The 23,121-nt window shown below is 45.9% G+C and overlaps 1 protein-coding gene across 1 annotated transcript in view; it reads left to right on the top strand.

The window, feature by feature from the left end:
* Nucleotides 1–359: 359 nt before the first annotated feature.
* LCOR (ligand dependent nuclear receptor corepressor) overlaps nucleotides 360–23,121 on the top strand; it is a 58,316-nt gene continuing 35,554 nt past the window's right edge. Inside the window, exon 1 of the mRNA XM_068688262.1 lies at nucleotides 360–528. Within this exon, the coding sequence (XP_068544363.1) occupies nucleotides 432–528 (97 nt within the window). The 5' untranslated portion in view covers nucleotides 360–431. The remainder of the gene's footprint in view (nucleotides 529–23,121) is intronic.

Raw genomic sequence — 23,121 nt, 5'->3', positions numbered from 1 at the left:
TGGTGGGATGTCCCCTAAGTGTGAGATATCCCCCGAGGGCCCAGACCCCCCTCATGTTGCAATGTCCCTTCAGGAGTGAGGTGCCCCCCCCCTCCCGCCATGCGAGCGGGCAGCACCGCGCATGCGCGCGGCGGCGGCGGCGGGGCGGTGGCGGCGGGGCGGGCCGCGGGGCGGGCCGGGGCGGGCGGCGCCTGCGTGGCGGGGCCCGGCGGGGCGGAGCGGGGCGGGGCGGGGCGGGGCGGGGCGGGGCCGCGGTGGGCGTGTCGCGGCTCGGGCGCGCGGCCCTTCCTTCCCGTCCCTGCCCCCCCCCCTCCTCCTCTCCTCTCCTCTCTCTCCTCTCCTCACACGGCCGTGCCCGCCGCCGCCGCCGCCGCCGCCCCCACCCCCCCCCCCCCCAACCAACCCCCGCCCCCGGCCCCGCCGCCCAGAAGATGGCGAGCCCGTGCGGGCGGCAGCAGTGCTCCATCGAGAGGCGCGGCGTCCGCCACCAGCTCGATTCGTGGCGACACAAGCTCATTCACTGTGTAGGTGAGGGACGGCGGCGCGACGGGGAGGCCGGGCCCGGGCCCTACGGAGCCGGTGGAGGCGGCGGGAGGGGAGAGAGAGGAGAGGCTCCACCGGGGAGGCTCCGCGGCCTGCGGGACCGCCCCCCCTCCTTCCCCCCCTCCCTCTCCCTCTCCCTCACCTCATCCCCTCCCGCCGCCGCCGCCGCCGCCGTGAGGCCCGGCCCGGGCCGTGCCCCGCCCTTTGTCGGCAGGGAGGGAGCGGGGCCGGGGGTCCTGCCCTTTTGTGCGGCCCCTGTCAGCGCCCGGCCCGGCCCGGCCCGGCCCGGCCCGCGGCCCCTTCAAAACTTGCTCAGGGCCGGGCCTCGCCCGCCTGTCACCGCCCGGCCCCCCCCCAAAACCCCCACCCCCCCCCCGGGCCCACCGTGAGGCGGCACCGAGCGGGTGGGAGGGGGGGTGAGGGGGGGTGGGGGGGGCACCGGGAAAGTTGTGGGTTTGAGGCTGGAAGGATGCGTGCTTCCCTTTCCCTTTATTTTGTATTTTATTTGATTATTTTTCTCCCTTTATTTACCATTTTTCCCCCCCCCTCTCCCCTCTCTCTCTCCTGTGCGCCTCTGTTGTTAGCAGGGCTCCCCGCCACCCGGGCGTTCGCCTTGATTTATTTTTCTAGAGGGGGGGAAAAAAAAAAAAAACAACAAAACAAAACCGAGAAGCCTGCCGACGGCCCCCCCGCGCTGCGCCAACTTTCTCCGTTCCAAACAAGAGCTCTCTCCCCCTTTTATTTTCTATTTTTTTTCCTTTTTTCTTCCTCCCCAGCGAGAAGCCGAGGCCTTGCCCGCGGGTGGCGGGGCACCGGCGCTAGGCCGGGCATCCCGTAGGTGCAAGGTGGGTCTGACGACAACCACGGCCCGGCGTCCCCAGCCATCTCCCACGCCGTGCCTCTCCTCCCCTGGCCTCCCTCGACCCCAGCCCCGAGCCTGGTTTTATTTTTAAATATGTAAATACGGCCCTAAGCTGCCGGGGGCTGCTCGGCGTAGGTAATCGGGAATAACGCTCGCAGATTCACTTCGGTGCCTTGTGCGCGGAGTTAAACCTCTTATTGGCGGTTAGCTCAGCATCCCGGGTTGTTGTTGGGGATTGAGGACGCCGTTTTGGGTGGCAGCAGGAGTTGGGAGCGCTGCTGGGTCGGCTCCTGGCCACAGCGAAGCGCGTTAGGGGGTGTGATGCAGATGTGTGCGATGGATGCTGGTTAGCTCCAGGTGAATGCCAGCAATTAGCTGGTTTTGAGCAGAAAGCAATTCAAGGGCAATGCATTGCTGAGAAGCGGCCTCTTCACGTGAAGGCGCTGGCTTTTCTTTCCAACTGGTTGGTGATGTTTCTAGACCCAGTTTATGCGGTTTAATTCTGATTCTAGCTGCTAGCGTTGCTCTGTTAGCAGCGTCTTGTCAGCTTCCGTCTCTACGTGAGCTGGATTTATTTTAATTCTGTCTCCTTTTCACGTCTCCTCTTACCTTGCCTGCTGGGGATCACCTGTTCTAGTCCTTTCTGCCCTCCCTGCTTGCAGCGTGTCATCTCATCTTCCCTTCTGTCCCTGCTGCTTTGTGCTCGGGTCCTGGGATCCTCCAGCACTGCTGTCCTGCTGCTCAGAGCCTAGCCACGAGGAGTAAAGGGGAAAAAAATGACAGTTTCAGAGCTGCTGTTGGAGATCTCGGGCTGGAGTGAAACGCAAGAATTATTTGCTCATTAGGCTGCTATTTGGGAAAATCGTGGGTAGCTAGAGAAGTTTGTGTAACCTTCAGACCTGAGGAAAATGCTACGTTATTAAAGTTCTTAGCAACCCGAAGCGCTAGAACTTAAAACAAATACCCTCCCTCCATCGTTCATACACACCCTGATCCACTCCCTAAAGCCATTTAAATAACCAGCTCCCGGGGGGTTGCTCTCTCCTCTATCCCTTCCTCCAAATTATTTGATATAATTTTTGTCTCTGAAGGATTTCACTCTGTGGAAGTCCCTCTGTGCGTGTGTGTTTAACAAAAGGTACCCTGAGAGCTGTTAAGCACAGAGTTGACCGGGATTTTTTGGAGGTAAAGTGCAAAAACATTTTTAATAAAATGAAGTCCAAAGTTTAACAGTGCTATGAGACTTTTTATCTTGATGGCACTGTGTCGTAAATAGTTTCAACCTCAAATTGATCAGCTTTATGAGGTCTTGGGACCTGCCCTATTCCTAGTATGATTCTTGCATAAATTGTTAGGTCGTATAAGTGTGTTAATTGTTACCCATTTTTGTTTCTGAATTTTTTTCCCAGAATTATTGAAGGCTGATTGCGCTAGTCCAGGATATCAGCAGGAATTATACTGTTATCTTAACTCCTTGTTCCAAATACCACTTTGTCTTAAGTGGCTTGATGGTGTTGCTGGAGGCTCGGAAGTCGAGCTGTTAAATGAGGGAACATTTGTTTTTTGTGTCGTCTGTTTTTTAGAGGTCTTAAGAATTTGTTCCTCTAAAAAATACTGAAAGGTAAATATGGGGAAGTAGAGTATGGGACAATTCCAGTTAGGTCAGAAATACCTCATCCTATTTAGTTCTGACAGTAAACCTGAGGTGCGTGGGATTCTCTGTTAGCAGCATTCCCTGGAAAGTCCTGCTAATTGCACACAGTGCAGTAGTCAGAAAACATAAAGCCTGTGGTTTGAACTAGTGCATTTGGCAATAAAAATGGCTTAAGTAATTCACTTTTCCCTCTTGTTTCTGCAATAGGCTGGGCTGTGGCTTCATGACAGTTTGTCAAACTACGCTCGTGTTCCCAAGGGGAGCAAAACCACAGGAGGACTGCAGGACAGCCCTTGCCCACAGTGAGCCAATGCAGGGGAGCTGTGCCAGCAGAAATTGTCATCCTTTTGGGGGAAGTAGAAGCATTCTCTGCTAGTCTAGCTCTCTGCACTGGCTCTCTGTGGGGTCCAGCAAAAACAGGAGAGGGCGAGAATGCATGGCTGGTGGAAGGGTGAGTGAGAACGCAGCAGGAGATGCAGATCATCCCCAACTGTCACGCAGTTGCATCTTCGGTTGTGCCAGCATGGTTTTTGTGGGAGGTGGCTCAGAAAGCTGATCTGGCTGAAACCTGTCCTCGACATGCATTTCAAGCCCATTTTTCCCTTTTCTTAAGACAAGGGATGGGACAGCTGATGAGGAACAAGTCCACAAACAGTTCTGCTGCTGCAGTGATGTAAGAGAGGGAGCAACGTGCTGTGCCCAGAGGTGGAGGGAAGTGTGGTGAAGGGCTTCTCAGCTCTTCTCACAGCACAGCGTAGTGGGTTGTTGAACCACAGCGTAGGCAGCAGAGGAGGGGTGAGCAGTGTCTCGATGCCCCCGTAGTACTTTGATTCTAGAGGCATGATTTGCTAGATGATAACTGTTTGATGCTGATACAAGTGCTCCCTGTGCCAATCTCGAGGGCTAGCATCTTTCTTAGTGGCCAAATGCAGGTGCCTAGCGATGAGTGTGGGTGGCTGTGGGTTTTTCTTAATACAATTGGTATGTATTTATTTCAACATTTGTCTATTCATCTCTCCCAGGCTTCAGTGACTCGCTGAGTTGGAAATGGTTAGCGAGATCAGATAAGAAATGGAGTTTAAAGGGAAGAGAGCCCACAGATCCCTGAAACTGCTTTTACGCAGGCAGTACTAGCATTGCGGTGCTGTGTGCTTACTAGACTGATAGTTTCAGGTGATCGCGTGCGTTTCTACTAGCTGGTGATGCCTGGCCCGTTGTTAAATATTAGCAGCACTCTTAAGAGACTCCCTGACTGAATGAGAACTTCCCCTGGGGGGAGGGAGAAAGGCAATGTATTAGTTTCCTTCAGCAGCGATCCTGATTTTTGGGACAAAATGATCAAAAAGGGAAACCTGTAAAATCCACAACAGCTTTCCAACCCTGGGCTCTGTCAGTGTTTCATTCAGAGATTACTTCAGCTTATTTTGGCAGCCCAGAAGTAAAATCAGCTAAACGATTCCCATTTAGATATTTACTTGTTCCAAGCAATCGTTGCTGGTGAAATCCCGTGACCCAGGTTCTTGATCCTCATGCTGATTTGTTGAATGGTGGTGGTCTTCCACGACTTCAGGTACTTAGGGCTAAAGTGTGGATTCCGTGGAAGAAATATGAGACAACAGGAAGTATTAGAAGTTAATATTAATCAAGAGAAGGTGTATAACAGGGAATAATTCTGAAATCTTTATTGCATTTTCTTATCTTGATGATTACTTGGGTTAGTTCCAGCCTGTATTACAGCTGATATGAGTAAGCTGCTGCTTCCAAAATATGGAACAGTTAGCCACGTTATCTCATTGTTTTAGAAGCAATTTGAATCTCCAAGTCTTTAACATAGTTCTAGTTCAAAGGGCAGATCGTATTTCTTTGATCCAAAATAAGAAAGGTCATTCTAGCCCTGATGGTGATGGAAAACAGTAATAAAAAAACAAGTTAGCAGAAACTGGGCTGAAGTAAAAGTTTAAATATAGAGCTATTCTAAGCTGGTTTCTGTCCCCATGCCCCCAGTAAACGTGCAGGTGGTACTATTGGCCTTATCTCATCCTGCATACAACGTAGATGCAGCTTGTGAGTTAAAGATCATCTCTCCTCAAGGTCCCTTCCAACCTGAGCGATTGAGGCGCTTTGTATTAATATAAATCTGTTGTACAGCAACTTGCTGGTAGCTGAAGGCTTGTTCGAGAAGATCTGGTCTAGACACATTTTTGTCTGTTGGCAGCACGAATGCAGGGAGGGAGAATTACCCTTTTATGACAGTTATGCCAGGAAAAAAAAAATTGAGGCAGCTGTCACTTAAAAATCTTTAGTTGTAAGGAATGAAATTTACAGCTTGATATTTAGCTTTACTTTAAATGTGCACGGAAGGGTGGTAGGCATCTGAAGAACAGTAGTAGAAGTTGAACTGCGGGGGATGCATCTAGATCTGTTTCAGATACCTCCGGTGTTCTCCACAAATCCCTTGAAATCACTTGTTTCTCTGCTTGCAAATGGAGAGAACCCTGCTAGGGATGGGACCAACCGAACAAAAGCGTGCTCAACAACCTCGATCATCGCTTTGCGTTCTTCGGATGGACGCGAGATGAAATTTTGGATTAGGCCAAATCACCAGGGTTGTTTGGCATTTCAATGCAAATCTATTTTAACTTGTATAAAGTAATAGCTGTCGCTGCAGGGTGGGAGGTTTCCTTCTTGGGACACTACGCTTCCTGCAGGCTGAACGTTTTTTTGACTTAATTTTTAACTAAGAGCTGACGACGTTAGAGTTCGTCCACTTTTCATAGCACTCAAAATGAATTACAATAATCCAGGCTGCGCGTGCAGCAAATAGTCCAAATCCATGTAGGTAAAGGCTTTGTAGAATTTGTATATGAATGCATAGATGGATTCTACAGATCTCCAATTTTGAGGTGATGGCACCATTTAAAAAGAGTATCTGTAGGGCTTCTTAAATTCTCCAAGCCGTTTTTGGCAGTTTGTGCCATATATGGCTATTAATGTGAATACAGTTAGGTACAGAAATACAACAAGTGCACTTTAATTAAGGATGGATGGTACGAAATCCCTGCTCTTGTGCTCGGTTGTCTAAATCCTTATTGCACAGTACTTAAACGTCTTAATGCTCTGCCATCTTAGGCTGTCTACTTTCAGGCAAGTCCTGTCATGTGGTTTTTGTCTGAGAACTTGTGTTCTTTAGTGGCTAGTGTAAAATACCAAAGAGAAAACTCAGTAAAGGTCAGTTTAGGCAAAGGTCTAGAAAGGCAAGCATTTAGCAGGGTTAAGGAGAGGTAGCCATCTCATTCTGGTTTGGTGTGGAGAGGACACGGCTGCAGTGTTTTATATGGGACTTTCCAATTCTCCACCTCACCCTACTGTGCATTCATGTTCCCAGGTAGAATATGAAGCCTTGGTTCTACAAGGTTACTTGATGGCTTCTCCTCATTCTCTGATGAATACAAGGACTTCAGGATTTTCTGAGGATGAGGTTGGACGGGAAGGTCAGGGCCAATCTAGGTTCTGCCCCTTGCTGGAAGGGCTGGCAGTGCTTGTTTTCCTAAAATGGACAGAAAACTCTGCAAAAGCAGCCAGTCATCTGGTGGCATGTAGTATCTTGAATCATCTCATCCAGGCATGAGGTGAGCAGAGGAGCTCATCTGAAGCATCGGATGGAATCGCATCCATGGGCTGAAGGGAAGCAGAGCAGAGAACAGGATGGCCTCTTCCAGCACCAGTGAGATCTTTGATTCTCATCTTCTGTCTTGTAACTGCAGTACAGGCAGTGGTTATGGCTGACAGCAGTGCTGTCTGAGCTGGCTTAAATAGTCCCCTCTGTGCCCACACAACTTGCGTGGCTGCCTGGTGAATCGGTGCCCTGCCTAGACCTGGCTGGAAAGCAATCAGTTTGTTGTTTTTTTTTTCCCCCACAACATGTACAGGGGATGGAGAGGTGAAGAATGAAGAGCTGAGGCTGTTTGACTGGTGTTGTCACGTATGTATGCATTTCTGCTGCCTTTCAGTGAGTAACTGCTAACTTCTGCGTGCATTGTGTGTGCCTACAGGAGCAGGAAACCTGCTTCATGCCTGTTTCTTTGAAGTCCTGTGGGTTACAGGATACATCCATGTGGCCTCAGATTCTTTTTGGGGAAAAAAGAGAGCTTCAGCTTCTTTCCTTTTCTCTTGAAGAAGGATGTGCTGTTCTCGTGATTTGTTGTTGTTTGTTTGCCTTCAAAGCACTTACCTTTTAGCTCAGATTTAGTCCATCTTCCGTGCTGTGTAGTAGTGGCATGTTCTCTTTCATGGCGAGTTGACAGAAATTCAGCTCTCGAAGCTGAGTGGGAGATTTAAGTTACACATCAGCGCTGCCTGCACATCAGGGATGAAGTGGAGGTTATGGTGTTTCAACATTTCTGCAGGACATCACTTCCTCTGTAGTAAAATTGCTATTAGACGATGTCTCCATTTAATTTTTCCACTCTCGGAGAGAAGAGAAAAGATGGTACTCCTGTTGCATTTTCTCGAAGCAGCAGCAAAGTGGCTGCACAGGGAAGACTTGCAGGGAGACAAAGGATGCTCCTTATGCCCTGAGGACCATGATATTTTATGGGAGGGAGAAGAGGGGGAGAAAAGAGGACTGGACAAGAGCCTAGTATTCATTAACAAAGGAAGCTTTCAGAAGCTGAATCCAGCAGCGTGGAAAGACATCAGAGGCCACCAGGCAATCTTAACTCTTGAGTTGAGTTTACTAATGAAAAATTTCCTGGTTCTCTTTGAACATTTTTTTTTTTAATGTCTTAGTGTGGCATCTTGATATCTGGCTGGAGGATTGCAAAGGTCAGTCTGTCACAAGTGGCCTGTCTCCCCCCTCAGCTGCTGTTGGGGCAGGCTGGCGGTGCTCGTGTTTCGGAAGTGGAGTAACTGACAGGGTAGGAAGAGGAACAGGTAGTCCAGCTACACAGTGCTTCACTTCTTGATTTCTCTTTGGCTATATTACCAAAGGGATGTGAAAGTTTCACCCCTCAGCCTGCAATTCCTTGCAATGCTCCCCCCAGGCCAGCACAGCGCACTGATGCTCCTCACCCTGTTCTCCTCAGCACGCTGTGGTGTTGGGGCTGTTCACGTGCAGCAGCCTCTTGTTGGCTGTTGTACAGGGAACTGCTTAAAACTTTGTCATGGGACAGCCTCAGGTTAGTCAGAGCAATGTGCTGGTACCCTTCAGCCAGGGGGGCTTGTGGGCAGAAGAGCCCTTTCCTAGCCTGTGCCTTGTGTCCTGCAGATTTGGGCTTCTTAAATATATTGGAATACACAGAACGGGTTGTGATTAGACCTTCCTAGCTTTGTTTAAATGCTCACAGCAGAGTGACTTTGCCTCGGATTTTGCCCTTCTCTTAGTGCACTCATTTATTTGGTAGTTATCTTGTCAGTTTCCTGAACAAGCTGGAGGTAGGTGAGACAGCAGACATTGCCTCAAGTTGGGTTGTCTTCTGGGTTAGGGTTCATAATGATGGCAAAAGCGATGAAAGCAGCTTTCTAGGCGATGCTTTATCCTGATCTCTTGGTGCGTTTCTGAAAATGTGCCATCGTCTCCTTTGTGTGAAGAAGTTTTTGCGGAGGTGGACACCTAATAACTTCCATTTTATTCTGCAAAATCAAGAGAACAGAAGTGCATGGAAATAATTTCCCTTTTTGACCTAAGGAAACTTAAAATCAATCTTCTTAAAGCAGTGAATCCACGTACAGCCTTTAGAAAAGGAGGGATGTAGCTACCTTATCCCTTGTTTCTTGTTTAGTATTTTAAATTCATTAGGAGAACTTGAGTATGAGATTGAGGCAGCAAGGACAACTTATTTTAGAAAAAGCATCCACAGTTTTCTCTAGATGATAGTTTCTCAATCTAATTGACCTCACCGTGCAGCAAGTGAAGTGTCCCTTGCTGGCTCTAGGAGCCCTTTGGAGAAGTTGTGCCCGTGTTGAGCTGCAAGGGAAATGTTTCACTGACCTCGGTGGCTGTCATTCATCTACATTCATCTGTAGCTTACTGTCTTTCAGAAAATTACAAGACTGACTGAAGAACTCCCAAGTGCAGAGGGAAGAACTAAGCGTGAAATGTTGGCTGTGTGCGGGTTTAGATGAGTATCTGCGCTTCAGGATGCGTTGTGTAGGACCTGTTCTGAGCCTTTGTGAAAACGAAGTGTCAAAGTCTTTTGGGGGTGGGGAGGTAATTTTTTTCCTGAAAACGTTTCCCATGAATATGTAGGTTATTGTGACTTGGGGGACAAAATTACAGCAAGTGTAATAGGAAGTGATTTTTTCTGACTAAATACTTACCTATTGTCTGCACACTTTTTTCCTTACGCTTTCCTGCCTTCGTTATGCACTCACACAATGTAATAAAACTGTAATCTTCTGGAACTGCACGGTGAGATGCTCTGAGAACCCAGTTCTTGTATCTTACAGTATTTCTGAGAACTTTTCACATGAACTGTGCACTTGGTTTTGCCTCTGCAGTTTTCCGTGAGCGAAGTGCAGTGACTTGGGAGCGGATGACTTCAGTGTGCAGTTGAGACAGGCCAGGCTGAGGTCCATTTTGGGTATGCACACTTGAATTTGACAGGAATGCTGTGTTTATCTCTTGAACAAGCCTGAACTGTTGAGAGAGGAACTTTGTTTTACCAGGGCTCTCTTAGATCAGTGATTTTTTAAATTTTTTTTTATTTCTTTCCAACCTGGAGTTGGCAAGAAACAACAGTGGAAAAACAAGCCTATTGCCAGGAGTTTAAATTGCGTGGGGTCTTTACGCTTTTCAGGAGCCCACAGTTAGAAAATTACTGCTCTAAATGATTTGTAAACAAAGGCTGTTTTCTTTTCCAAAGTGGCTGTAGGTGTTAAGGAGTACAAGATGATATTTAGACAGCTATTAGATAAGGATTGGATTTTTCTTTTCCTTTCTCTTTTCATACCTACCTACTTAAGAGTATATTTTTATTTAAAAAAAAAAAAAAAGTACATTGCAGAAGAAACTAGCCCTGGAAGGCTTCAGCTTGAAAGCTAATTTCTGGAAAAAGGTTCAAATGGCATCAAGTAAGTCTGTTTTAAGTGCCTCACTCCCTGCATTCAGATATTTTTTTTTTCTCTTCAAGAACCTTGCCGTGAAGGCCAAACACCTGCTACAGAGTTTGTGTTGGATCTGAAGATTTCCTTACCACTCCCCTCTGGTTGTGAAGGGAACCTTGAGTACGTGGTTATCAGCATAAACTGATGTCAGTGCCGAGCGTTGGCACATACCCTGAAACAACAGATTGATGCCCTCAAGACCAGAAAGGCAATCCGTTTTATTTATTTTAATGACTAAAAGATGATCCAGGGATGGGAAGGACAGTAAGCAGTGATAGTCGCTTGGTGCATCGCTCTTCTGGGCGTCAGAGCCCAGGTAACACTCATCCCAGCCACTCTTGTAGCTCGCTCTGTTTTACTAGAACCGAAGCAGAGGTCACAGACTGAGTGCAATTGCAGTACAAAATTGAATATAGAGTTCAGAGGTTACTCTGCTCCGCAAGTTACTCAGTTTCAAATTAGATTAAAAATTGACTTCATAAGTTAAGGATGTTGCAGACCTGTAGTCCACTTTGCCACGGAGGCTGCGCTCCTTGGCTGTAGCAAACAGATTGGTACTTGTTCCTAAATCATCTGCTGGCCCGTGACTCATCTTGAATTCAGATCTTCCTGCTGTTTGTACTTTGAACTGAATTCTCTGCTCCAAATAAGAAGAACGCAGAGGGCTTCACGTTTTCTCAACCCCTGGTAGCCCGGGGACTACCGGGATGGGAGATGCCTTATGCAGCTTATACGTGATGGGAGATGGTGGAGGGGAAGGCATGTGGGGAGAAGTCAATCACAGCTTTGTTGGTCTATACTTACTGGCATGTTGATGAACTTTAGCAGCTAAATGCACTTGTGATGACACCTCACAAACTTCAGAAAGTAAGCAGTTATATTTGGAAACTTTTCATTTGGGTTCTTCAGGACTGAAACAGCTAAACCTACTTTGAAAAACAATGCGGAGATGCTCCCTCCCAAGTAATGCTCCTCTCCCGATTATCGTGCTCTTGGGCATTTCAGCATCCTAACCCTAAAACCTGCTTGAGATCCTTTCCTGTCTGTCCTTCACCTCGTAACTGAACCATGGAGGGCTTTGGCTGGCTGGGAGGGATGAGGAATGGTTTTCCATGCTCTGTCTGGGGGAAGAAAGGAGGGACATCTCCTGATCTCATCTTTGAAGCAGACAGGTTTTGGCTCTGAGCTTGCCATGGTGCTGCCTCGAAGGCTTTTTGTGGCTCTGTCCACAAGCAGCGCACAGAGCTAATTTCGGAGCTGGTTTGTACTGGCAGGCTCACAGTCGTGTGTTGGAATTTATAGCATAGTTGGGAGAGTCTTGTCAGGGCTTTCTTTTAAAAATAACAGCTCTCACTCCGAACAGCGTGGTTTGCCACCCATGGTTCTGGCTCTGCTTGCCATCTGGGTCCCAAAGGCAGGTTAGTGAGGGGCCTGGGCTAGGCTGGGCTGTGTGCCTGGGACCCCACAGTGCCTGGGGCAGTCCCCGTGAGCGATGCCTGCTGATCTTCAGGAGCAGCCCGTGGCTCGGTGCAGCAGATCTTCCGCTTCCAGTGGCCTCACCGAAGTCGTAAGCTTGCTGTCGTTTTTGGAGAGAACATGCCGAATGCTTGTCTGCAGACTTGGAATCTCCTTGGTGATGCATTCTGCTGCTCAGGTGGCTCCTCCCCGTTGGCTCAGCCTGAGGGGAGGTGGACAGCCAGCTGAATGTGAGATAACGGGACATCAGAGCCTTGAAACAGCCCCGAGTCTTTCCTCTAGGAGCCGGTGAAGGAAGGTGAATAGCTCTCTAAAACCAGGTCTCTTTCCAAAGTTTAGCATAAAGCTAAAGCTTTGCAGAGAATGCTTTTTAGAAAAGGAGAAGATAGAGTTTAATAGCTGTACAATTACTCGCCTGGCTTGAATCCCCTGAGGGAATGTAAAGGTGTCTCTAAAACAAGGAGACCAAAGGATTTTGTTGTTCTGCTTCTGGACTAAGTGGGCTGTCAGCACCATACTGAGTGGCATAGCTAGTTAGCTGAGAGGTGTTTCTGTGAAACCCAGAGACGAGAAAAAAGGCAAGGCCAACCAGAGCAACAAAATAGATTTTGCTGAAAAATAAAGCTTTAAATAGATGTTTCTAGCAGTGTGGGTTGGTGTTTTTTTTTTTTTTCATTCTTTTTCCTTGTCGGATGGGGCTAAACATAACCAAACTTCAAGGTTGCCTGAGGGGCAGTCATGGATATTTCATTGTGAAGTACTGAACTCCAATAGCCTTCCAGATAAATCTTAAAGCATTTTTGAGAGAGAGACAAAATAGTTCACACTCTAGATGCAAAACAGTTTCAGGTAAGCAACTGCTGTCTTCCCATGAGGGATAAGGGAGTAAGTCCTTTTGAAGCTGCTGCTTATTAAATTTTTAGCATAAAATTTGGGGGACAGAGTTTAAGGAAAGACTGGTGAGGGAAGGTAGACAGGTTCTGTGGTGTATTTGTGGTGGTGTTGCTGTTTGGTTGGTTTGCTTTAGCATACAAAGCACTAGAAATAACCTGGGCAAAAGCTATTCTAAAAGTATGCGGTCCTAACCCTGAAGTCATGAACTGAAGAGATTTGCCTAGACAACATGCATCAGAGAACCCTTTTTTCAGGAAACCTGCATCAGCAAATAATCCTCAAGATCACTTGATAGAACCCACTGTTGGCTTTTGTGCTGTGAGTTACTCTTTTTCTAGAATGAAGTTAAACATCAGGTTATCCAATTTTAACTGTATTGCATCACAGCAATTTAAGCAATTCGGTAGTGAGACAGATTTTTGAAAAGGCATGAAATTATTCTGTGTAAAATCACTGTTGTAGTGGAAAAAAGAATCAGAATTTACCGATTCAAGCTGGTATATCCTAAACTTAATGTCTGATGTGTGTAGAAGGTGCTACAAGAAGAATTGGTACAACTTTTTTTCCTCTCCTTTTAATGACGGGAGAGGGACCTGAGTCATCCTGCACTACACTGCAATAATGCATTTCGGCATGATTTTAAAGAAACTGCGAGTCCACCTACAGCCTTTGCTGAGCTGTGAAAATGTGCATTGCGTTCATCGTAGCTCCAGGTTTGGGTAGTAGCTCGGATGCTAATCTCTGACAAATCCCAATTTTTCGTTATTTAAGGAGTATAGAAGCTCACAGATGTTTAACGCTGCCCAGTACAGAAAATCCTTCGGGAAGGGCCTTTGTTCTACCACAGGGAAATAGGATGTAGTCAGGAGAAGTGGATTTTCATGTAAAACCCCAGCTCCCGGTTACGGAGCAGTTCTTATCCCGGTATAAACTGGAGGTGCTGCAGCGAGGCTTCCCCTCTCCGTGCTGGTGCCCTCGCGCTGTGCGGGGTGTGTTGGCTGGTCCCCGACCCATCTCCTCGTGTTGCCGCGCAAATGCAAAGCGAGGGAGCATCTGGGGGGTGGAGGGGATGAGTGGGATCAACCCTGTCAGTGGAGAGGTGGATTTGTCACGGATTAAAGTGCCAGGTAATCAGTAATCGTAGCTTCAAAACACTGAGGACGTGCTGCGGGGTGGGGTTCCTCCTAACAGTAACCTTCAGTTTGCAGTAATCCGTCCTCTAGTAACTTCAGAGAAGCCAGTTGTGGAATTTTGAGTAGTCTTACTCTGCTTCTCATGGGCAGCAGCTTACACAATGTATTTCGTGCACATTTATTTTGCTGCTGTTGTTTTCTTGTTTTTTGTTTTTGTTTTTTTTCCCTCCTCTAAAGCACTCAATTAGGCAAGCCTGGTTCTGCTCTTGATGCTGCCTTGCTGGTGAGCGTACCTTGAGCTGCACTATGTCTCCAGTGAGTAGATAAATCTTTTATCCAGTGCGTTAATTTTAATACAATTAACAGAAAATTACAGATAAACTGACGTTATAATGGAGACATTAGAATCATCATTAGTTGCTGTCAACAGAAGGTGCCTTCTAGAGATCAAACCAGCTGAATTCTCACTGTGTATGCCCTTACAGGGGCTTGTAGCAGCCTGAAATGAGAAATTCTGACAGAATAATGGTAATCTTGACTCTAACCCAAAAGGAGGGGAATTAACACGCTTTTAATGTTAGCTGAAAGGGAGGGGTTTTGCTTACCTGTTTGGGTGATTTGCATATTTAGGTTTTATGGAAATAGCAACAGACGCTGCCAGGACATAAACCTTTAGGTTGGTGATCTAAGTGGGAGAGATGGACTGGTGTAGAATCAGGCTCTTTAGGGTCAGTGTCCTCCCCAGACTGCAAGGATGGTAGATCTCTAACCATGGAAGCCTTCTGAGAGTAGTTCCAATACGGATGGACCCCGCGTTACACCAGGCTGCTGAGCATCATTCTTGTTATAGTTCCGTATCTTCCTTTTTTCCTGAGAAACAGCCCCAGCCTCAGAGGATGCTTGGGCTGATCACAAAGTGTCAGCGTCAGGGAGGCTTGGACTGGGCTTTGTGTGGTCAGCCAGTTAGGATGCATGTTCATCAGGGCTCCTGCTGCGGGGATTTGGCATTTCCACAGCATTTAGGGCTTTGGTTCCAAGCAGGAGTAAACTACTGGGATAGTTTGTTAACCCTGAACAGTTGTTTTTATGTCAGGTGAACCTGCAGAGGTTTGCTTTCCTTTTTTAAAGGGGAGGGATCACTCGTCCTTACTTATGCAGTCTCCTCAACCTGCACAAGCCTAGCTGAGATGGTACAGAGATAGCAAGGAGGGGTGGGGCAGGGAAGGGAAGGGCTGTGAAACCTGCTGTTAGTGCTGAAAGGATGCTCAAGAGGCTGTGCTTTGAATCCCGAGGCTTGACTGGAGGTTGCCTCCATGAGCTTTATCTCCTGCTGGCACTGACCCCTTCAAAAGGGATATCAGAGGTGCTTTGCCCATGCCCCCGTGTGCAAAAGAAAAGATTTTTGTCGTGTCCAAAGCCTTGCATCTTCCTGAAACGCTGAGTTCTTCCACGTGGTTCTCAGATCTGTGCTGGCTCTACGACTTCAGCTACTTAAAGGCAGTGCTGTAATGTTTTAAAAAGCTGCGTTTCATCTGGGGTTGGCTCGAGGGATGCCTGGGAACGTGCTGTGGGAAACTCGGCTGAAACACGCAGGACCGACCAGTCTGTCAAAGATGAGAAAAACTGGTAGGGATCGGTTCTTTGTTCTTGCCAGCACACCACAAGCAGAAGGTGTAGGGTGCCACAGGGTGACTTCTTTCAGAAATCCCTTAGCTCAGCAGTTGTCAGGAGGAGGAAAGAGAAAACCTGCACCTCCTGTTTTGCTGTGGCGATGTGCAAACTGAAGTGCAGGCCTCCGTGCTAGAGCTTGTGCTGAGATGCAGCAGCATCACGGGCAGAAATAAGCATCTATTAAAAGATTTTTGTTCTTTGGTGGTGTTTTTTTCCCTTCCTTTCCACTTTGGATCCATGGACTGCCCTGAGTATAAAGCACACGGCCGCTTCTCCGAAGCCTCGTTACTGAGGATAACAAATCCTGCAAAATTAGCCTGCTCTGTTTATTTGGGAATGAAGTGGAATAAATGTTTCATACTTTGTGCCTGGAAGCGTTTCTGAAGAGCAGAGGCTCGATAATCCTCAAAGACACACGCTGGTTACTTAAATTGCTGCATTTGAACTTCTGGGGCGTGGGGGAGAGGGAAATCTCTTGCAGGCTTGCTGAAGGCAGAGGCAGTTGTTTCCTCCTCCCGCTTGCCCCTCCAGCTGGATGGTGCAGCCAGCTCCCGACGGATGAGTGGATGTCATTACCCTCAGAAAAGTAACTTTAAGGCAGAAGTGAAGGGTTTTTATTCTCTCTTTGCGAGGAGTTGAACTAGCTGTTTAGGTTTCTTTTCTCAGGGACCACATGAATAAATGGGAACAATACAAGGTTGAGTTGCACCTGTAAAAATGGATTCATTTTGTTAGCTTCCTCCTGTTTCTGCACAAAGCCACGAGCAGCAGAAGTACTGGAAGAACCTGCTGCGTAGGCTTATGCTAACCGTATGTTAACTTTGCTTAAAAAAAAATTAAACCCTACCTCCTGCAGAACTTGATTTGCCATTGAGAAGAGCTTTCTACTTGCTGGGAGTGAAGGGGAATTTTTCAGTCCCTGGCAATTGTGCAAGGAAATGGCTATTGTTACAGACTCAAAGACTGTAGAAAGAACTTTAATTTCCCTGCTCTGTTTGATGCCTCTGCAACTCCGAACTGTTTTTCAATGCAAATACTCAGCTGACTGTCCGCTGTTGCTGTTCCTGGGTTTCTCTCATTTTACTCTTTCTTCCCCTGTCCCCCGTGTTTCCTCTCCATTGCGTGTTTGAAGTTATTTTACATGAGACGTGTATGTTTCAAAACTAACTTTGTTTTCTCTTTAGGTCATTGACATATTTGTCTTCACTAATGTTTGCAACGTCTCCGAACATAGTATCCTCTGTGAATTGACTAACATGCTGTTTACCCTTTCTTCCAGATCCAGTTTCTGATCCTACTTCCACATTTGGGAGTATGCAAGGGACAAACACATCTCTTTGCGTAGCTTGACTGGATATCCCAAGACTAGGATGTTAGTATATTTAAACAATTTTTTGCATTAAAATGTTGCCAGTATCTTAATTGCACATAGATTATTTTTGAAATGTAATTAGCTTTATTGGCATTATGCATATTCAGAAGCCTGCTGGTAGAGAGGGTTTTTCTACAGCCTGACTAGTGCTTATTGATGACTTCAGAATGGGTGCAGGAGTAGGAAAAATTTCAGGGTTGCTTTCTAAACGAGCCAGGGTTATTTAGTGTTAGAGCATTAGCATTCATTCTTGAAAATCTTGGCTCTTTGTCTAATAAGATTAACTGTAGGTTAATCCAAGAACATATAAAATCTTTAGGCTGTGTTCAGGATATTTATGAAAGACTGCTTCAGACTTCTGACTGAATGAATATAAGCCTAGGAGAGATTTTTAAATACTTGAAATAGCCAAATATCTGTAGAAATATTTGCATTAAATGTAAAATATTGTACGCTGATTTATTTATCTTTTAATCCTTGCATCACAGGTTACATTATTCTGGTACTCGTAAGGAAGCAGTTGTCTAGAAGAGTAAAACCCTATGCTAAGCTATTTTTGCAGAAATCGTAGTGCAGCTTCCTTCAAAATGTGTTTTGTGATTGTATAGTTACTGCAAAATACACTGCATGCTTGCTGGTATGTAAGCAATTGGCTGGGGGTAATTACCAGTTTGATGATAAAGAAGTCAGAATTAAACCAATGTGCTATCTTAAAAATATGTATTTTTTACTTGATCACCTCTTGGAGTGTGTCATGTATTCAAGTATGACTATTTAATTGAATTATTGATTGAAACACTACTATAAGCAACTCTTTAAGTTGTCGAAGTGCACTGGGTGCTGATGGCAGTGTTTGTTGTCCAGCTGTGGATTCCTCAGGTTCCCCTGCAGCCTTTAGTTTTCCCACGTGCTTCCAGTCTTGTCCCCTTTTAAACGAAAGGACCCTTCTCTTCACGTGCCTCAAATTCCCACCATTAAAGCTCTTATCAATCTTCCTGGCTAGCATTTTAAAATAACTGCTTACAGTTTCTGTGCTTAGGTTTTCACTTCTGTTGCCCGGCTCCGTGTGTGGGTAATGAACTTAGGCAAGGCTGCAGTTGTTTGGCGGAGCTGCTGCTGCTGGCAGATGTTCTCGGAAGACCTTGTGCTTGGGAAGTGCAGTGTTTTGTAATGCTTACTCTGGTGTCTTGTTGTCTTTTAGTGGTTAGTTCCTTTGCTCACCCTTCCGGTGTTATTCCTGTGGTTTTAGAGAAAAGCAAGTTTGTTAGGTTTGCTTACAGGCTTTTCAAGGGAATTTGAGCTTCATTGAGTGCTATTGATTATTTAAATCTTACAAAATCTGCTGAAGCTCAACGTGTTCCAGAAGTCTGATTTTTCCTTGAGCATGGGGATGTTTCTGGTATCAAAGAATGCTTTAAAAAAATGTCAGCTCTATGTGAAATAACCTTCAGAGGATGGAAGGCATAAGACTGACAGCAGTGGAGAGTAAGCTGCTTACATGAAATCGTTATTCAGGTTTCTTTCACATTGGCCATTCGTTGTTCACTTAGTGCTGCACTTTGTTCGTTACGTGTGCGTGATGCTCCTCCCTTTAATGAAACTCAAATATGAAGATCTCTGGATGAAGGAAGGACCCAAAGGGAAGATAGCTGCAAAGTGTCAGCCTGCTTTGTAGCTCTGAGCATCTGGTGGTGCTGCTCCAGGCTCAGCCCTTTAGAGCCAGATGATTTGCATGTAACCCGCAGAAGCACAGTTTGTTTCAAATTCCTTCGCTGTTTATACAGTTGTACTGCTGGCAATTCCTAGCCATGGATTAGGAAATCCATTTATGAGATTCTTTTCTGAAAGGACTGTTGAGAAGTTACAAAAAGAGCTGCTTTGGATATAATACAAGTGGACGGTGACCCTGATCTTAAAAGCTGAAGCTTTTCTAGCAAAGCAGCACTCAAACCTGTGAAGTGCTTCTGTTGTTTCTTCATATAGAAGTTGTTAGTGGTGTTTCTGTCTCCATTGAATTCAGCAATACAACGTGGTGTGGAATGCCAGGCTTGAGAAGCTTTGTGTGTAGATTACCTGGAAAATTGAATTCAGGTTTTGAACAAAGGATCTGTGGTAGGCAGTTTCTTAGAAGGCTGAGTGTTTTCTCTGTCTTCTTTCTTGCCACCAAAGAATCAGTTTTAGATCTGCTGAACATCCTGAACAGGGACCTTATTTGTGAACAGACCTGAGGCAGTGACTGGTCTGCGAAGACCTCTTTATTGACATACCGACTGTAAAACTGGAACAAAGCTCTGTTTGAGATGGCTGACCTGCAGATGTTTGTCTCTGTAACAGTTTGTTGTTCTTGAACAGAAACCCGTGATTTTATTAAACATATTCAGAGGTTCTGCTGTAATTTGGTGACACTAAGAAACAGTGCACGGAAAGTGCAGGACTGCTGTCTTCTCTCAGTTCAGAACACACACGTTGCTTTCAAGCAACCAGCTTCAAGTAGAAGGAAAAGTAAATTTGTGAGGGGGACAGTATTATGGCTTCAAGCCAAATGCAGTGGATGGTGTTTGACTTCCTGAATTAGACTGATAATACATTGGAGTAAAGGAGAAGGTGAAGACTCAGCAGTGTCAAAAAGCTGCACACAACTACTTGATTTGGGCAGGACTTAAAGATTATAGGAGGAGCTGAAATTACTGTGTATATATAACTTGGTTAAGAGCAATTTAAGCTGTTAAAAAGTCTGTAGACACTAAATTCACTGTAGTTACCAAGAAAAGATGTTTAGACCTACTAGTGATACCCTGCGTTGCTGTCATAGATGTTGTCTGTCCTATTCTGCATCAACCCTAATCCCATGACTTTTTGTTTTGAATATGTCTTTCAGAGTAGATCTTATGATCAGAATGCCTTCTGAGTTCTGATCCAGTACCAACTTCAGATGCCTGCCTCCAATCTCAATAAGGGAAAGACACGCTGAGAGTAAAGTCAGATAGAGGTCTTGATTTCAGCACTGTTGGTGTCTGTGCTGTCCTTAGTCCTGCCACTTGTTCCTGTTGGTATAACTGAACTATGCAGGGAGACTCTTCCTGCACAGAATAATGCACTTGTATGGTTGTTTGTATTGCCAGTGAAAAGGGAAGAGTGTGGATAGAAATGCCTGATGTTAAGCAATGTTTCTTCTGTCTGATGTTGCTGTGCAGGAAGTAGAAAAGCTCTCCATAACCCCAGTTATATAGTTGTACGCAAAATACCCTAAAGAAACGGGGTCCCTCTCCTGTGAAGCACATCTGTAGGCACAGCTTATGGAATTGATGATGTGTAGCTGGAGCTCAGAGGTTAGTAAGATCCAAAGAATTGCTGTATGAAATGATGGCAAACGTTACGTGGCATTAGAAGTAAGAGATTTATCAGTCACTTTCTCCTTGAGGAGAATTTCCCCCAAACACCAAAGGTCAGACCGTTTCACAGCTCTTTACTGCAAGTTCCTTGCATCTGTGTGTAGTTATTCTTTTTTTAAAAAGAAAGTTCACTGCTCCTAGTCTACACTGAGTAATGCTCCATCACATCTGGCAATTTCAGTTCCCACAATTTATTTCAGCACCAAATTGTTTTGCTGCTATAATCTTGTGTTATAAAGTTGTCAGCAGCTGTGCTTATGCTTCTCTGCATCCAGAGGAAAATCGGGGCCTGCAGTTTCTTTATTACTGTGGCATAACCTGAGGTGTGAATGAAGGACAAGAGCGGGTATTTCTGCTAGCATTTAATTTTTCTGGCATAAAAGTAACAATACAGCTGTGTCTTCAGCGCTGTATGCAAGAGTTATTGTGGGCTCCCTTTGTACCATTGTGCTTTTGCTATTATTGTCGTGTAAAGCTGGAGTGGGCTGTTAGGCTTAGCAGTGCTCGCCGTGTGTTTGCACCTTGCACTGGGGATGCACGAGTGCATCACTTCAGGTGGATTTTCAAATGTAACCTCTGCGGTGACAATTAGTTGTTGTGCTCTGCTCTGCAGCCAGTAGGAATTCTATGCTCATGTCTTTCAGAGTTAAGATACTTCCCTATGTGTACAGATCTGTGTTTTTGTGTTTTGTTTTGTTTTTTTTTTTTTTTTGGGGGGGGGGGAATTATTATTAATTATTTAATTTAAGGGGCATAATTTCCATCCTGCCCCCTGTTCTAATTATTTTTCCACATTGGTGTTAGCTGCCTGGGACACCCACTGATTTCACATAGATGATCACTTCTGCCTTTCAGTTGAGACAAAACTGAGCAGTCCATCTGAAAAGGCTACAGATAGTTTTCCAGAATTTCTGGGAAGCCTTCTTAAAATGCCAGGCATACTTCATATTCACCGTAGTCAAGATTGAGCTTTGTTTCTGTGACTGAGATCCTTCTCTTCTACTGTTAGCTTCTCACTTGGAATCTAGATGTACTTGCTAGTGTAGTGAAACTTAAAAAAACAATAAAGTGGTGATACTCTTGTGATGCACAAGGATTTTGAGGATGTTGTTGGTTAGCTGGAGTCAGAAGGAGTTCTTTTCGTTTGGACTATTATGTAATGGCTTATGTCAGAGGTTTCTGGAACATCAGGTAGGCTCTTACAGGCAGAAGTAAGAGCAAAAAGGCCCTTGGCAGTTCTTACCGTACAGGTCAGCCAAGTATGTGCATGTCTCAGCTCAGAAGCATTCAGGCAACTTTCACAGGTCTGTTGTTTCCTGGACAGCATCAGATTTTTAAATGATGGAAGTGATGCAACTAGATTTAGTTTCCTAAAGAGAATCACACTTCCATTGCGCTTTGCAGACCCTGTATGCATTTGAATATCTCTGCCTTTGTCGTAGAGGTAGAGATGGCAAGGGACTGTATATAATTAGCGGAGAACCAAAAAGAAAGAGTAATGCATCGAGCTGCGGCAGTAATGAATGCTGATACATAACCGACCTCCTGTGAAAAAGGAGGTGAAACTGAGCCATGCTCCAAGAATTCACCAGATCGTATCTGTGGCTTAGTAGACGCCTTTTCTGCTGGTGTCCTGTGTTTAAGTGGATTCAGCAGCTCGTGCCTCCCCTTTCTGGGCTGTTTTAGCTGAATTGTTTCAGCTGGTCTGGTTTCACCGGGTGGATGCACTGGAGATGGAATGATGTGGGGCAGGACCAAGTTACTGGGAGAAGGGAACCTGCTTAAATAGGGCTGGGATGTGAAATAAAACAAATAGCCAGTTCAACCCACACCTCTAGCACGCTTTGGCATCACGCTAATTCGTATCTCTTGAGGCTGGGGTGGAAATCACCCGTATCTTGTGCTTCCACATACCCAGCTCTTTGGGGACAAAGGGGGATTCTGCACGGTCCAAATGGACTTGGGCCTCTGCTGTCCCTCCTCGTGGCAGCCTGTGCCTGCCTGCACACCTGACTCTGGCTGATCGGTGCCCATGGAGTGAAGTGGGGCAGCAAAGTGACCCTGCTGGAAATGCAGTCTCTATCGTGGAAGGTATTTTTTGGACAGCTCAGTTCCATCTACTGCAAGGCTGTTCTTAGGCATGGGCTGGGGGAGTGTGGTGTATGGGGATAAATGCTGGTAGTTAATGTCACCGTAACTTCACCTGGCAGTGAAGCATTAACAGGTTGTCTCCAACAGGAAGAAAATATCAAGTGTTTTTTTCCTGCAATAAATAATTCAGTACTTCAGGGTATGAAAAAACTGCCTGGAGTTGGAGAAATATTTGGGTCTCTATACAAACGTCCGTGGTGGTTTTGTGCTATTGAGTGTGCTCATTCTTGGGCTGTTCAGCTCTTCTAATCGGTTGATAAACTTTCTGGCTGGTTGGTAGTTTCTTCTCAGTGAAAGTTAGTCATGTAATAAACCTCCTGATCTTGAGTTGAATTGTACAACACAAGCCCACCACCCCTGGCCTGATCGGCTAGCCAGATTAGGGATGTGCTATCTGCAGCTCGGAGGCTCTTCCCACCCCTGCAAATCCCCGTGAAGATTACAGCTCAGCCTGCCAGGGCGACTGCTCTGTCTCGAGGTGGTGTTGAGGCAGCCACTGGGAAGTCCTCGGCTTTTGGTGAGCTCTGCTGCAGAGATGTTTGATTGGAGATAAGGTTACACGCCTTAATGAGATTCTCATCTTGATATCAAATCACCCAAACAAAAACAACCTTTGGCAAGAGTCAGGAGATGGTCCGTGCTGTGCTGTTTGCCTTGCTATGTTCTGAGCTCTGGAAACAGGCTTTATAAGCTATCACTTCTGCTTTGGGGGATTTTTTTTTTTTTTGAGGGATTTATTTTTTTTTTGAGGGATGGTTCTTTTCTTTTGTTGTAAACAGTGAGATGTAGCAATACTGACAGAATGAAGAGATCTGTTCCCATTTCTTGTGCTGAGGAACAGCCTGATAAGTTGCTTGTGTTCTGATGGA

Source organism: Anas acuta, chromosome 7 (assembly GCF_963932015.1).
Source record: "Anas acuta chromosome 7, bAnaAcu1.1, whole genome shotgun sequence".
NCBI lineage: Eukaryota > Metazoa > Chordata > Aves > Anseriformes > Anatidae > Anas > Anas acuta.
This window is presented reverse-complemented; position numbering and strand designations above follow the sequence as displayed.